The sequence below is a fragment of the Dipteris shenzhenensis genome, chromosome 7 (assembly GCF_047967505.1).
Source record: "Dipteris shenzhenensis isolate YYH24624 ecotype China chromosome 7, Dip_SZ_1.0, whole genome shotgun sequence".
Classification (NCBI taxonomy): domain Eukaryota; kingdom Viridiplantae; phylum Streptophyta; class Polypodiopsida; order Gleicheniales; family Dipteridaceae; genus Dipteris; species Dipteris shenzhenensis.
In genome coordinates this window covers 60461148-60476570 of record NC_141602.1, presented here as the reverse complement: position 1 = coordinate 60476570, position 15423 = coordinate 60461148, and the positions used below count along the sequence as shown (strand labels likewise).

The 15423-nt window shown below is 47.1% G+C and overlaps 1 protein-coding gene across 2 annotated transcripts in view; it reads right to left on the bottom strand.

Moving 5' to 3' along the window:
• Positions 1–623: 623 nt before the first annotated feature.
• Positions 624–15423, bottom strand: part of LOC147900602 (pentatricopeptide repeat-containing protein At4g35850, mitochondrial-like) — a 106125-nt gene continuing 91325 nt past the window's right edge. For both annotated transcript variants that reach the window (XM_087376976.1, XM_087376977.1), the window contains exons 10-13: positions 1872–1937; positions 1692–1769; positions 1453–1554; positions 624–1351 (exon numbers count right to left, since the gene is read on the bottom strand). In XM_087376976.1, coding sequence (XP_087233102.1) covers positions 1247–1351; positions 1453–1554; positions 1692–1769; positions 1872–1937 — 351 coding nt within the window. In that variant the 3' untranslated portion in view covers positions 624–1246. The remainder of the gene's footprint in view (positions 1352–1452; positions 1555–1691; positions 1770–1871; positions 1938–15423) is intronic.

Below are 15423 nucleotides of genomic sequence, written 5' to 3'. Positions count from 1 at the left end.
TATTCTTCAAGGTGACTCATCAATTTTATGATTGATTATATAATACTAACTGTTTAATTCATCTACATGTGAAAAATGGATGTTATGATGTGCAAAACTTGCTTTACTAGATATGGATTTTCGTTACTTTAAAGCTTAATCGAGCTCTAGCAGGGAATCTTAAATGGTGAACAAAGTAAATTAATTTAAAAAAGACTCTCTTTGCTTAACTATACGCTCTTATTACTCCAGATGTTCACAAAAGATAATTCGACATACACCATGCATATATAAAGATCAGAGATATAAACTTCAAGCCATAAAATATGTAGTTAGGAGATATGGTCCTAGAATTATACTATGCTTATTGCATAAATATTTCATGCATTATAAAATAATACTGCTTGCAAAGTTGGAACATTGTTTCAAACTGTATGCATGCACAGTTTAGCAAAGCTGCTTGAACTTCCCTGTCCATGAACGTCAATTTGCAAAATGTGAAGTACATCCCCAGGGATATAGCATCTCTATATGAGACCAATGCATAATCACTCCGAGACATATCAATAGGATCCAATCTGTCTATCACTACCACCAAGGACTGGGAAGGCACCAAGGAGACTGATTTGACGAGCACACCAATAGGAATGAAAATTACGAACATCTGGTTGCAACTGGAAGAAGTCTCCAACAAGGATTCATACTTTCTTGCAGTACAAGGGTTCATAAATCTATCTGACTTACATTGAAGTAATCTTGCCTGCACATCATCTGCAGATGAAAATTCAGATCTGGCATCTTCAGCTAGCTCTTCAAGGCAGTTTTGAGTTTTAGTGATCACAAACAATGACCCACTGTACAGATGTGATTTCCAGATGTAAAGAGCATCTACACCCTTTCTGTACTGTTATCATTCAGATATTTTTCTTACCGTAAAGAAAGGAAAAATATTCGAGAAATCAAACCATTCACTTACAGAGGGTGGGCAAAACAGAAATCTTTCTTCGGGGAAAAAAACAGTGAACAACCTGCAGAACTTGTGTGCAATGAGTGGGTAAAAAGAAAATAAACATATTTTTGTAAAGAGGCTCTCCAATATGTTCTGATTGACTTATAAGCACACCTTTCTTTTGGCCTTTGATTATTTATCAGGCCCATATCAGCCTGCCATCGCTTCCACCTCTACGCAGGAACCAAGCTGTAAAAGAACACACAGCACAATGCTAACACTATGACCCCAGTATCTACAAGTGTCTGCTCCACCAATTTATGCCTGTAACTGTCTCTGTTGAATCCCTCGATCCCGATCCCTCCCATTCAAGATCTCAATTACCCTGGTCAGGCGAGGATCCCCTTCAGGAATTTGTCGCCGCTGACAGGAAACATCCAAAATATCAGATGTCAAAATTGTGAATACTCAACACTACAAACAACTCTTTTTGAACAAACGAACTAGCCAAGTATTATTCTTACCTTTAATCCCCTATAATATGTACCAAGAACCCTCTGCGATGGAAGAATACGGCGTCTCTGCAGTATATCAAATAATAGGTTCGCTGTTGAGAAGTCTCCTGCCTGCAGGAAACAGAAAACTTGGACATATTGAGCAGGATGACCAACTAGCAGTTCTGTACAAAGAAGAAAACAGATTACATGGCACAACGTTGTCTAGTCCTTGAAAAAGAAAACTTCAATAGATTGTGATGACTTACCGGTTCCTGTGATGCCAACTCCAAAAGGTCACCACCCATCTTGGTTGATAGAGGCAAATTTCTCTCTAGCATATCTTGCTGTGATACAAGCAAATCTTTCTTAGCCTTGAAAACAGGTGAATAAGAATAAATCCTAAAAAAACACAAACCAATTCTACATGTGAGGTGGTTGCTTCATACCAGAACTAATTTTCCTGTCTCCATTCCTTCTCGAGTGTAGCCTCTGATAGCCTCGAGTATGAAAACCTTGAAAGTAGGAACAATAGAGGGGCGTTGAATATAAAATCTTAAAAAACGTGCATAGAATGTAAGTTACTTGCTTTCTAGAAGTGTATACAATACCCACATAAAACCTTCCACCAACTCTGCTAGTTCTTCTAACCAAATTCAAACCAAGTCCTCATACACTTCTAGCTTTCATGAAATACATCCACTTCCACAAACAGATAAACTATACTGGAGTACGTACAATGTTGTTTCCAAAAGCCACTGCTAAGGAGATGCAGAACTGTTTTAGTAAAAACACTAATTGTAATTCTACTCATTATTGATGTTCCCTATGTGCAAATGCCTATAAGAAACCTAGAGGACTGGAAACTAAAAATGGTTAGGATAGAGAAGATTGTGGTCATCCCTCAAGAAGAAATGCCTAGAAAGCTATAGGAGGTGTGTCAGCCTCTTAGCTGGAGCAGAAACACAGGAAAGTTTCAAAAAGATCCAACTGGAGGGTTGGGCAAACCATACAATTTAGTCCTCCAAAAGAATGTAATGAGAGTGAATCTTCTAATCGTTATCCAGCATTTCAGCCCCAGCCACATTGGAATCCCTTTCCCTATGATCCATGAGGGTGGGAATAGGGAAGCTTTCTCATTCTCAAAACAATACATCTACTTGCACTGTGCACATTGCCTTGCTCTAGCGCAAAGAGATTTCACTGCATAACTCAATGGTAGGAAAAAAAATGCCCCACCATCATGAAGGCACCAGGATGGCACGATGAGAGTAAAGGAAGTACTTGAAAGCAAACGCAGGATTTAGTGAACAAGAATGAACAAGAAGGAGCCATTCATTCAACCTAGGGATTTGTGGTCTAAGAGACACAGGATGCATTGCGCTTCTTGCCATAGTTACCTATCTTCATGAAGGAAGGAAGACTTGGATTGGTTACATGTAATGAAGATATGATATTATTGCTGGAAATTAGGAACATGATGCATATAGGGTTTTACCCAAATGACAAGTAGGAGGTACATTCACTATGGATGCCAAAGCAAAGCACAAAATAGAGGAGCAGGCAGGGTGCTTGTATACCAGGCATCATCCTCAAGGTGCTTCTCCAAAGTAAGACACAAGACGTTTGGTAAAAGCAAGCCACGGTACCCTACATTTGTCTATGGATTCTTTCTCTTTGGAGCATAAAACATTAAATTTGTGTTCTTTCTTTGGATTATTCTCTCGAAGGGGAGGGGGGGCAGGGAGCTGTGGAGCTTCTCTATTGAGCAAAAACAAAACAAAAGAGACCCCATTACATTCCCTAGCAACCATGGCTAGCTTGACCAGGGTAAAGGGGGGAGCTTGGACTGGTTAGATCTCAACTAGATGTCGGAGAGGTGGTCAATTTGGGATTAGCTTGGCTAAATATAGCTGGACGGGCTGAGGCTAATGAACATTGAGCCTCAACAACACTTTATAGCCCCAGGGATTGTGGTTACAGGTATCTGAGATGTGTATCTTCGCAATATGGGACGGTAAGGCTTTCTTTCTCTAGTGAGACCCTAAGCCTCTTGGCTCAAGGTTGGCCAGTGAGTTTGACGTAAACCTTTAGGCCACGTGCAAGCATGGTTAGCTTCACTTAAATGGGTAGTGATTAGTGTGACCCAAAGGGTGGGATCTAAAATTTGGTATCAAATTCTATTTCTAATCTATTACATATAGAATATAATAATACATATAATCTGAAACAATAAAGTCTCATACACATGTGAGCACTCCAACTTGCCTTCTAAAGATTTTATAGTCCACATGGGAACACCTCTAGTGCTTGTAGATCAATGATCATACTCTAACGAGCTGAATATACTGATCATGGTGAGCATCGACAGCGATCCGTGACTGATTTTCTTCCTCGGTGACACCAACCCTCAACGAATCCAAAGCCAACGTAACACAAGCTCATCTTGTCTATCCTCAACAAACAGGCGGAGTTGGTTCCACAGACAACATACATAGGTCGCACCAACTTAGATGGACAGCTGATAAATTGGTTGGTTGGCTAGGGACCTTCCCTCTTTGTCCTTTACGTTTGGGTTCTCTTTCTCGTGCAATGACAATGCAATGCATTTATTTTCTCGTCTCAGATACCAGCCTGGACATGGGTGCCCATTTTTAGTGGCCCCACCCCTCAGCACAGCATGGATCAGTGGGTAGAGACGACGCGGAGCGGTGGGACCAAGGATACAAAGACCACACACAATGCAAAGGTTGACTAGAACACGCATGATGGAGGTAGCCAATCAAAGGGGACCATCCAAGCCGAGGTGCCTCACTTGATATGGCCCACCGGATACAAAGATCACGGAGACCACACCCCCCGCCTCAGTGAGAGATGACACAACAAACACAGATACGGGACATTGTCACAGCTGACAGGAGAGCCGCCATGGCACCTGGCTGTGTATTCTTAATACTAGTTTTGAGTCCTAGCTTTACGTACTAGTTTTTGTGCTCTGAGTTCTCGTAGCATAGCACTCAGCAAGGGCCGTAGCGGGCCGTTTGCTTTAGCCCACAGTGTAACAAGCATGAACAAGCATGAATAAATTATATGTATTTTTTAATTTATTCCCGTTTTATTTTTTAAGTTTCCTTTCAGATAATGTTATCTAGATTATGAAGGGTATCAATGGCTGTGAACATTAAATGGATATTCAATGATCGATTGTATATAAGGATTCTAAAGAAATTGGCCATACGGTTAAGCGGATACTTTGATTTCTGGTAAGTTCTGACACACGTTTAAGTGACCAACAAGAATTAATCCCTTACTCGGGTCCATGGTAACCAACACGGAACCTTCTCATACTAAATATGAGTTTAACATGGCCACTGGGTCCTCCTGACCAGCCATGTCTTGAAAATAACATCCGACCCATGTGATAGGAAGATCAATATAACCAAGAAGGTGACAAGATTGAGACCTATAGTTAAGTCTTTAGGGACACCGGCCTCCCGAGCATTAGATGTTCTATGTGAGTAGGTCATGCATTTTTAGGAATGTGGATGTTGCAAATCTTTGCCAACTTTGTAATGCTTCACATGACATCCTAATTTGGAATAACTTAATGGATGATGTGAAATGATTGATTGTATGTTGAATTTTGTGATTTTTCGTGAGGAAAGCTCTGTAACTTTGCAAATGAAGTATTAGATGTGATATGCAATGCTGGATTTGAATCCAAACATCGAAACTAGCTTGGGCTAGAAGCTGCTGCTCCTCCCCGACCCTTGCTGCCCCCTCTCCCTCAGCCCCTCCCTCCCTCCCCCTCCCCCTCCCTCGCCCTCAGCCCCTCCCCCTCCCTCCCTCCCCCTCCTCTCCCTCTCAGCCCGCCCCCTCCCCTCTCAGCCCGCTCCCCCTCCTCACTCCCCGCTCCCTACCGCCTGCCTCAGCCTTCTCCTCTCCCCCGCTCCCTACCCTCAGCCTCAGCCCTCTCCTCTACCCCCCTCTCCTCTCCCCCACTCCCTATCCCCCGCCTCAGCCCTCTCCTCTCCCGCATTCCCTACCCCCCGCCTCAGCCTCTCCTCTACCCCCCTCTCCTCTCCCGCGCTCCCTACCCCCCCGCCTCAGCCCTCTTCTCTACCCCCATCCTCTACCCCTTCTTCCCGCTCCCTGCCCCTCCTCAATCCCCCTCTTCTCCTAATCCTCCCTCTCCTCCTCCCCTTCATTCCTTTCCTCCTCAACTCACCTTCCTCGTCCTTCTTTGCCGGGCAGCTTAGTGCAGAAGGAACCTTGTTTGTGTTCGAGTCGGTCTCACCCACCTCGATTGGCGATGGCTCTACCTTCAGCCAAGCTTCGTCCACTCCCACTGGCCGCGAAAACAATTGTTTTTTCAAAAGGCGAGTTGCAACATCTCAAAAAAGATATTGAGCAGGAGAGCTCGACATCACTCTTTGCTCGCATCCATGGGTCCCACCCTTCCAAGTTACAGGCCAGGGATTGGATGCTCGCCACTCTATCTGGAGACCTCGCAAGGCACCTTACAGATGTTCGTCTGCTTGGCCGAGGTTTCTTCTAGGTTATTTTTTACTCCTCGCAAGTAGCTCGTACAATGCTGCAGGCTAGCCCGTTAGCACTGCGCTCCAGGAGGTTTTTTTAAACCCCTTTTTCTTTAAGGTTTGATCCTGACGAGGAAGACAACCGGACAACGTCACTTTTCATCAGATTTCCAAGTCTGTGTACCATCCACTGCTACATTCCATTGAAGCCGCCTTTGGAGTGGTTACTCAGATCACCCCTCTCCCTGAGATGCCTACTTTAGCAGCAAAGGCAGCCAGATCCGATGGGGTACCACGTGTTAGGGTCATTCTCTCTAACCCTAACATCTCGGATGACCACATTATGCTTCAACGTCCGGGAACCGCGGGCACGTCTCTTCAAGCAGGAGACATCCCTGTCCTAGTTCCATGTGCAGATGAGACTGCCCCTGACCTTGCTCAGTTGCAGGAGCGCTGATCTAGGGAGAACCTTCCTGCAGAGGCCCGTGCTTTACTTGTGGCTGAGATCAGGCAGATGTGTCTGCCTACACCTAGCAGAGGTAAGGGGATTATTGGTTCCACTCCTTCCGCAGGGCTCCTTCGCACTCCAGTGCCAAAGGTACTTCGCAAGAATTCATTTCCTTATCATGGGGGAGATTGGTTGGACAGCAGCAGATGGATCTTTACTTCAGCCCACCCCATATCCCCACCTTCCCCTCTCATGTCTGCTATTTTAAAATCTTGGGGCTGCTTCAAAAACACACTTCGCAGAGTTCCACCAACTTCTCGTGAAGAGATTCAAAGGCAGCCAATCATGTGGAATGACTCGTCATCATGGCAAGCCACTAGGAGTGTCACATTATATGCAGTGGTCTAGATGGGAGAGGGGCCATGCCTCTATTGTAGGAGCTTAGCAGGCCTTTATGAGACTTCCAGAGGATCAGAGATTGTTAGCAGTTGGCCATCTCAGAGGGAGTGCACTCAAGATACATCAGATATAGGTAGCCATTCCGCTAGAGTGGATTGACACAGATGACATGCCACTTACAAAGTCCACTTGGTGAGGAGCGTTCTCAAGGACGGGCATTCCGTTACAGGTCATTGCATTGCACGATGCACATGAGGATACCCTTGTCTTTGATGTTCAGTCGGGAGGCAGACTTGTCAGATCTTTTGATAATATTCTTTTGGAGGTTGCATTTCAGCCTGTCAGGATTGCAGGATTCATGGAGTGAGGCAGGAATTCACAGTGGTATCTTGACCCTGATCCTATTCTCCTTGCGCTGGGGTCTTGGAGACTCTGGCTGTATGGTGGTTCCCCTATTAGGTTCTTGCAGTGGGACCCAGGGAAGTGGGAATGGATTGATAAGGGGCACCAAGAGAAGAGATTTTCCTTCTTTTGATATACAGTTAGAAATGCCCGGAGATTTCAGCTCAACAGTAGAGGTTGGAGGCCCTCCAGAGCACCACATTGGGATAGTTTTCAAATTGTGCAGGAAAACATTTATCATGATCCTTAGCTCGGCCATTGTGCAGTTTCAATGTCGCGTCCTTGACTCCCCCTCTGGTGAACAACGTGTAAGTGGTGGGACGAGGTGTGTGTATGAGGTCTCGAGTGGGCTGGTGTGGGCCATCATATAGATGATGTGCGTACGTGTGCCAGACTCTCGTGTTGGTGAGGGGTGATGGGGACCTACGCTCAAGGAATCTCCGCCAAAAATCCTTAGAGTTGTTGCTGTACAAGATGTGCAGCAACTCCTCATTTTGACGAAGAAAAGCCTGCTTCTTCCGACGTACAAGATGTCGGTACTTGCGTACCGTGTTTGGTGTATTCGGGAGGTGACATCTGGTTTCAAGTCGGAGCTCTCCGCGATAAGCCTTGCACTCCGCATCATACCAATTGTTGCAGGGTACAGAACCAAGAGGTGGTGGTCTAGTGGACCATGTGGTGTGGGGAAAGATTTGGAGGGCAACCTCGTGGAGTGTGCGACTAATCAAGGCAGCACGGTCCTCTATGAGTGGTATGTGATCGATGTAGGTTAGGAGTCTGTTTAGGCGTCCAGAGTAGGCCGGTGAGAGACTGTGATCAAAGTGTATGTCGTGGTAGGTGTCGTGCTTCCTATGTGGTGTGTGTGGTGTGGCTAAGCATGGGGTGGCAATAGTGAAGAATAGGTATGTGTGATCAGCTCCTGGAAGGAGTGGTGCTACGGTGAAGTCGGTGATACATGAAGTGAAGGTAGGGGATCCCATGATGTAATCTACTACACTAGTTCCCCCCCCGTGTGGGAAGTAAGTAAAACCACCTGAGGAGGGCCATAGGTCGAGCCCGTTGTAGATGATGAGATCATGCATCCTACCCAAATCAAGGAGCGCATGTCCATATGGTGTAACAAGCTCGTGTCGGTCCGATGAGGTCCTAGTCATACCTACTCCATCTAGGTCCATGTCTGGCAGCATGATAGAGTCACCTCGGAAGTCCAGGAAAGGTGCATGTCGCATACTCGTCCTGGCGTTGAAGTCCCCAACAAGGAGAACTTCCTCGCGAGCTGAAAGGTCTAGGATATCCTGATGTAAGGGTGAATATGGCGATGTCTCACCCTCTTTCGTGCCACTCTGACGAAGTGGGATGTGTCTGGCAGGAAGTAGCATATTGCTATGAAAAGGTCACGGGTGTCTATGCGTCGGATCTGGATCCACATGAATCGGGAGTGTGCGTCCTTCCTCTCAATGGAGATGGCTCCAGCGAGGAAGACTTGTACAATACTCCAACCCCGCCTGATCCTCGGACTCCTCCTGTATCCCTCGTCTCATCCCTGAAGGCTGACTCCCATGTGTAGCAACTGACTATCGGTAGTGGACGCTCTAGGCTCTGGTGTGTCTCCGTGTGAAAGACTGTGTCTCGTCCTGTATAAGAGTCCGAGAAGTTCCCTGGGTTTGACCATAAGGTGCCATTACAGTTCCAAATGGTGCAGTCTAGGGTCTCGAAAACCTGAGTCTCATAGGCCCTGTCCCCCTAGGGAATACGGGTGGGAGCCCGACGGGTGCCAGTCAACAACCTACCATCTCGGACCACGGCCCATTTTCCCTCCTTGTGGGCAACATCCCGTTGCTGCAGAAGAACTCACCGCTCCTCAATCTGTAGTAGTGTCAAGTCCTCGTCCATGGACAGGGTGGGATGCCCTCGTAGAGAGGCTCCGCGTCGGAGTGTCGCTAGTCAAGCATGTGAATCTCTGAAGCGAATGACTAGGGGCTGCTCTCGGTTGGGATCTCTCCCAACACACCATGCTCCCTCTATGCCATGGTCGGGGATCCCCATGGTGGTGGGTCACAAAGGTAATCGCCTCCTCCATGGGCGTCGTAGTGGTGTTGGTGCTGTCTCGTGTGATCCCTCATATCCGGATGTTGAGGGCCTTCGAAGCCCTCTGCTGCTGCTCCTGTATGGCGGCTGAGATGGTTGCCTTTGCAGGCTCCCGTTTTGCCACGTCCACCCATCTAGTTGTCTCTGCTATAGCCGACTGTATCGTGGCTGTGCCTCCATCTCTGTGACTGGGGTCCCTCCAGGCGCTGCTCTATGCGGGCTTGCTCCTGGGTGTATCAGGCCCGCTCCTGAGTGTAATGTGTCAGCTCTACCTGACGGGCCCGGATGCTGTGTATCTCAGCCAATAGGGAGTCCCAGGCATCTGGCAAGGGCCTAAGATGTCCTGATCCATGTGGGAACTGGATCTCGAGAGGGGTTGGAATGAAGGTGGGCTGCTGAGGTTGTACTGAGGATGGGGACAATATGATCTGGGCGGGGGAGTGATATGTAGGAGTGTCGGACGAGGTGACGAAGGGTGGCTGACTAAGAGGTAGAGGTGATACAAGGGGAAAGCACTGTGGAGCCGTGGCTGATGGGGCCAATCGTGAGGCTACTAGAGAGGAGACCTGTGATGATGATGCAAGAGAGGGGGAGGAGAGAGGTGGCATACATGATGAGGCGGATGATGGTGGTGAAATAGTGGTGGTAACCATAGAGGTCGAGGATGTGGTAAGCGGCATGGGCTTTGGGTGGGCCCCTTTCTTCTGGGCCGCGGTGCTGTCCACTGTCAAACCGCTCCGGTTGCTGCATTTGTTGAAGTCCTTCAGATTGAGTTGCTTTTGTGTTTTCGCCTTGTCACCGTTCCCCTTCCCCATCTCCACGCATATACAGATTTGGATCGAGGGGTCTCCCTCCTAGTCTCCTGTCCTCATCTCCCTGTTCCTTTCATTATGGGGGCAAAGAAGGGACTGCAGAAGGTCGAAGCTGCTTTTTTTCCCCCCCCCCTTTTTTTTTAAAAATAATATAATAAAAATAAAACGTGGGGGGGGGGGGGGATAAAGGGGGGTGAAGGGGGGGTAGCGAGGGGTTAGCGAAGGGGGTATCGGGGTTAGCGGGGGGTAGAGAGGGGGGTAGAGAGAGGTAGCGGAGGAAGTAGCGAGAGGGGTAGCGGGGGGGGGTAAGCGAGGTAGCGGGGGGGTAGCGAGATAGCGGGGGGGTTAGCGAGAGGATAGCAAGGTAGGGGGGGGTAGCGAGGTAAGGGGGGGGTTAGCGAGAAGGGTAGCAGGGGGTAGCGAGGTAGCATGGGGGTTAGCGGAGGGGGTAGCGGGGGGGGGTTAGCAGAGGTAGCGGGGGGGGGTAGCAGAGGTAGCGAGGGGGTACAGAGGGGTTAGCGGAGGGGTAGCGCAAGGAGAGAACAAGGGGTAGCGTAGGGGTAGCGCAGGGAGAGAGAGAGAGAGAGAGAGAGAGAGAGAGAGAGAGAGAGAAGAAGAAGAAGAAGAAGAAGAAGAATATATTATCGTCCTCTGAAGACCAAAAAATTGGCCTATGGGACCTGAGCAATACAAAATCCTCGTACACAAAGACTCCTCCCTTGGAGGGGAGGGTATTAAGAGAAACTACCTTTATGTCTTAGGTGAGTTCCTGTGCTTGAAAAGCTTATAGACAAACGTTCCTAAAGCTGGGGGTGACCCGCTATGTAGCATATCAGCCAGTCTGTTATGTCCCTCGAGAAAGGAGCTAAATGCTTTCCGGATGTGAGTATAGTAAGGGCATATCATTACCATGTGTTCTTCAGTTTCTGCCATTCCCTGGTCACATAATTGGCATATTCTGCTCTCTTTTGGCATATCTTTCCATCCTCCTATTTCAATCTGCAGCTGGTGTGATCGGGTGCGAAGTGAGGCCAAAGCTCTTCGCTTATGTATTGCCATAGGTGTGCAAATGTACTTCTGCGTGGCTGTTTCTCTTCCTGTATAAGTAGCCCAATATTCGGGGTTAATAAATGTACGGTAGTACTCAAACTTATCTCTGTTTTCAGCTGTTTGCCATTTCCGGTGTAGTGCATTCAGCAGGTCGTGATGAAAGGCATCCTCATCTACCTCCTCTGGAGAGTAGTCCAAGTACCTCTCTACCTCCCATTTTTGAAACCATTTTTTTAAATCTAGTGCCCATCCAAATGCCAAAATCTTACCCTTATTCGTCTTTTGGGACTTTTGACTTTCTACCCATGCCCTCTTTGGCAGCCTTTCATTATTCATGCGCTTGACCTTTGTGATGTATCTGAGTACTCTCTTCAAGGCATGCAACTCTATGGGTATGCATCCTGTCTCTAGGAGTAGGAGAGAGTAGGGTGTGGTAGCCTTGATGCCAAGGTGTCTTCTAATGAAAGATTTCTGCATTTTTTCTACATCATTCCATTTTGATGATGGTATACTCCCCCCCCACACCTCTACCCCATAGAGCACTGTTTGTACCACATATGCCCCAAAAATCTGCTAAAGTCTGCTAAATACCTATGGGTCTATGAGACTGAATAAAAACCTAGTACAAAGTACAAAACAAAATCCTTACATCATCTGGATAAACCAGAGAGGGTCGAGGAGTGCACATCGCAACTCAGCTAAGTTGTAGTCCTATATCAAAATGGCCTTCATTACATCAGTTTAAGACTCAGGGTCTTTAGATTTAGATTTGAAATCTCAAATTGAGAAAGAAAGAAAGAAAGAAAGATATATTAACGTCTACGAGAGGTTTCAAGGCCCTATGAGACAAAGTGTGAACCCAAGAAGTACCTCATACAAGCTACTGAGGGCTGAAGCAAAGGGTTCACTAAGACCCTTGCTGAGAACTGAAAGCTGAAAAAACTAAAATACTGAAAGCAAAAGCTAACATACTAACATGCTCATCTGGTGAGCAAAGCAAGACACTAGAGTAGCAAAGTAGCATAAGACACTAGAGTAGCAAAGTAGCATAAGTGTGTCAGGCGCTCAGGGCTAGCACTCCTAGTACATGCTCAGGTTCCATATATCCAGGTAACCTGGTGGCACTCTGATGGGATGTGAGAAGCTCTCGTATCTATGTCTCTCGAGCCGTCTCGCGACGTGGGGGAGAGCATGGTCTCCTCGATCTCTAGATCCAGTGGGCTATGTCAAGCGTGATGCCTCGTCTCTGACGGTCACCTCTGAGAAGGAATGAGATAGGCCGGACCTCGATCATGTGTACTCTGGGCTCTCTTCGTGTCGTACGTTGGCAAAACCAAGGTTATGATCTTCTACACTTCGCCGTCAATACTTCACCAACACAGCTTCACTTACAGAGGGGAGGCAATGGAGATCGTATAATCTTACACTTACCTAGGGGCAATCTTCGCAGGACCGCCTTCAGTGTGACCCACGCTGCCAGGGCACGACTTTACACGAGGGCAAGGAGCTCTAGCTCGACTAGAACAACAATGCTTTCAGGCACACTTCCAAGACGCCCCAGGAAGGGAGCATGCTATTTGATACATAGGTGAGGCCGATAACCATGTACACAACACCCTTCTAAGGGGTGACCTGACAACAACCGAGTGGCAGCGTTTTAAGAGGCTACATGTGACTATGGGATCCAGGACAATTCGAAGTTAGTCCCCCACCAGATCATACAGCCAAAGTTTGCTATGAAACTGCTCGAGATTGATGCAATCTTCCAGATGGACACTTATCTCCACAAGGTTTGGGCCTTACCTAGAGGGAGACTATCGAGGGTGGCACTGGAGTCATCTATACAGCTAGTTAAGAGCGGGGTTCGCACGGCCTGGTACGCATGCATTTCCAAATGGTTTGACATCCAATGGATCGTCTCCCCCTTTTCAATATAGCTTGGATGACCTTGATCCTTTGGTCCCGTACGATGAAATCAACCATATTATATGGTTGAACCTATTCCAACTCTATACATCATGGAGTTGGGACGGGGGGAGGACCAAGACTTCCCCACACTTGGTTCTACCGCAGCCACTTCTTGACAGTATTGGAGGACAAGCAACTTTCACACGGCCTCAGGATTGCCATTTGGACAAATGCGGGTCTCATCCCATCAGCTGAGGATTGAGGCAAGAGAGCCACAGATACACCTTGAGAGCAGCGGATTTGCAGACTATGCACTTTGGGAGAGATAGAGATAGAGTATTTCCTATGTACTTGCCCATTCTACTATGAGATCTGAGGACAGTACCACGGGAGACATGGATGGACCAAGCTCAGCAACAAGTCACAAATTCTACTCCGTGACTTTCTGGGACACGGTTTTGGGGGGGCTCTCTCCTAGCTGGTTTGCTTCCAGAACCAGGTCTGTGTTTGCCTCTATCTAATGGAGATGCGATGACATAGAAATGCCTTAATACTTCAGATTAGCCAGCGGGAAGGGACAGTACAACAGGAGACATTGATGGACCAAGCTCAGCAACACGTCACAAATTCGACTCTGCCCCCGAGCATGGTGGAGTAGAGGAGGAGGAGATAGATGACATAAGGGCAGCATGGGTGTGTGGAATGAGACAACGATGAGGAGGGATGCAGCCAAAGAGACACGATGCAACGATGGACTAGAGCACATACGAGAGAGGTCCAACCCATCATAGCTCTACTCGGAGGAGGACATCCGACCAGAGGCATGACTCTCGATATGGCCCATCGGATATAGAAAGAAACAACGAAAGGAGGTTGTATTAACTTCTTCAAGAGCCCTCATGGGCCTATGAGACAAAGTACAATCAGCAGAATAACTCATACAAGCCGCCATAAGCTGAAGTAAAGGCTCGCTAATACCCTTGCTGAGTGCTAAGCTAAGCTAATAATCTCAAAAACTCAAACCAAAAAAAAAACTCTCTGAGGCTCTCAAGAGACTCCATGCCCCGACACAGCGAGAGACAACCCGGCTGACACAGATGCGAGATACTTTCGCAGTTCAGAAGAGAGACACCATGGCACCTGGCTATGTGTTCTAACTCTCAGATCTAGTATTAGCTATTAGTTTCTAGCTTTGACCTTTTGATTTTTGAGCTTTGTTTAGTTTAGTATAGTACTATGCAAAGGGTCTTAATGAGCCCTTTGCCTCAGCCCACTGTGGTTTGTATAAGTATGAGTTACCCTAATATTGTACTTGCCCTCTTTTGCAGCATCACTACAGTGCACCCCCACTCCTATAGTGTGGGGTGCTCTTCTCCACCCGCCTCCTATGGGGGCTCTTTGATCCCCCGCCATCCTGTGCGGGCTGGTTAGCCTGTCAGCCCGACCCTGTGGGGCTCTCTAGCCCTCCGCCTCTGATCCAGGTGCTATCAGCACTGCCCCGAGGGCCAGCAATCACCCCCGCCACTAATCAGGCTCACGCTGCCCAGGAGAGCTACCTCTCACACCTGCAAGCAAACAGCAAGGAAGACCAGAAGAAGATCAGTCAAGAAACAAGGAAAAAGAAGATACATTGCCAAAAAACAGTCAAAAAGACAGAGCTCTCTAAGGAATATCAAAGATGTAAGTACAATGCATTCAACTTCAGTTTCAGTTTCAGCAGAGTTCTCTCACATACGACAAAAACAATCTTGGTCTTCAAGTTTGAAGATGGATAACTCACTGGACAAGAAAACACGTGGGGAGAAACAACAGAAATATAGTGTCATTGGGGTACAAATGCCACGGCTTGTATATCAGCAGCTAAGGACATTATCAAAATGCAGGACACCGAAATTGACTCACTACAGAAAAGGATTGCGGAAACAAAGGAGCTGATATTATGCACAAGTTAAGGGATCATATGCAGAAGGATTTGGACAAGTGGAAAGAGGAAATGCAAGCAGAATGGAAAGGTCAACTAAAACAAATGCAAGTAGATATGGCTCGGGTGATTGAGGAAAAATCAAGCTATCATGCCTCACTCATGAAGGATTTGGAAAGACAAGTTGCTACCCTCACACAAGGCACGAAGAGAATATAAAACAAACAAAGCATTGGAAGAGCTCAAATCTGCAACTAAAACTTCAGAAAGAAGATGGCTGCTATTCAAGCTAATCTGCAGGGCAGACATGCAAGAGTTCACGCAGCAAATAACAAAGGGGAAAGAAAAAATCCTAGAATGGAAAGAAGTGGTCAAGAAAGTTGCATCAGCCCCAAAAAATTCGTTTCTGATGCGTTAGAGGAGGAGAAAAGACAG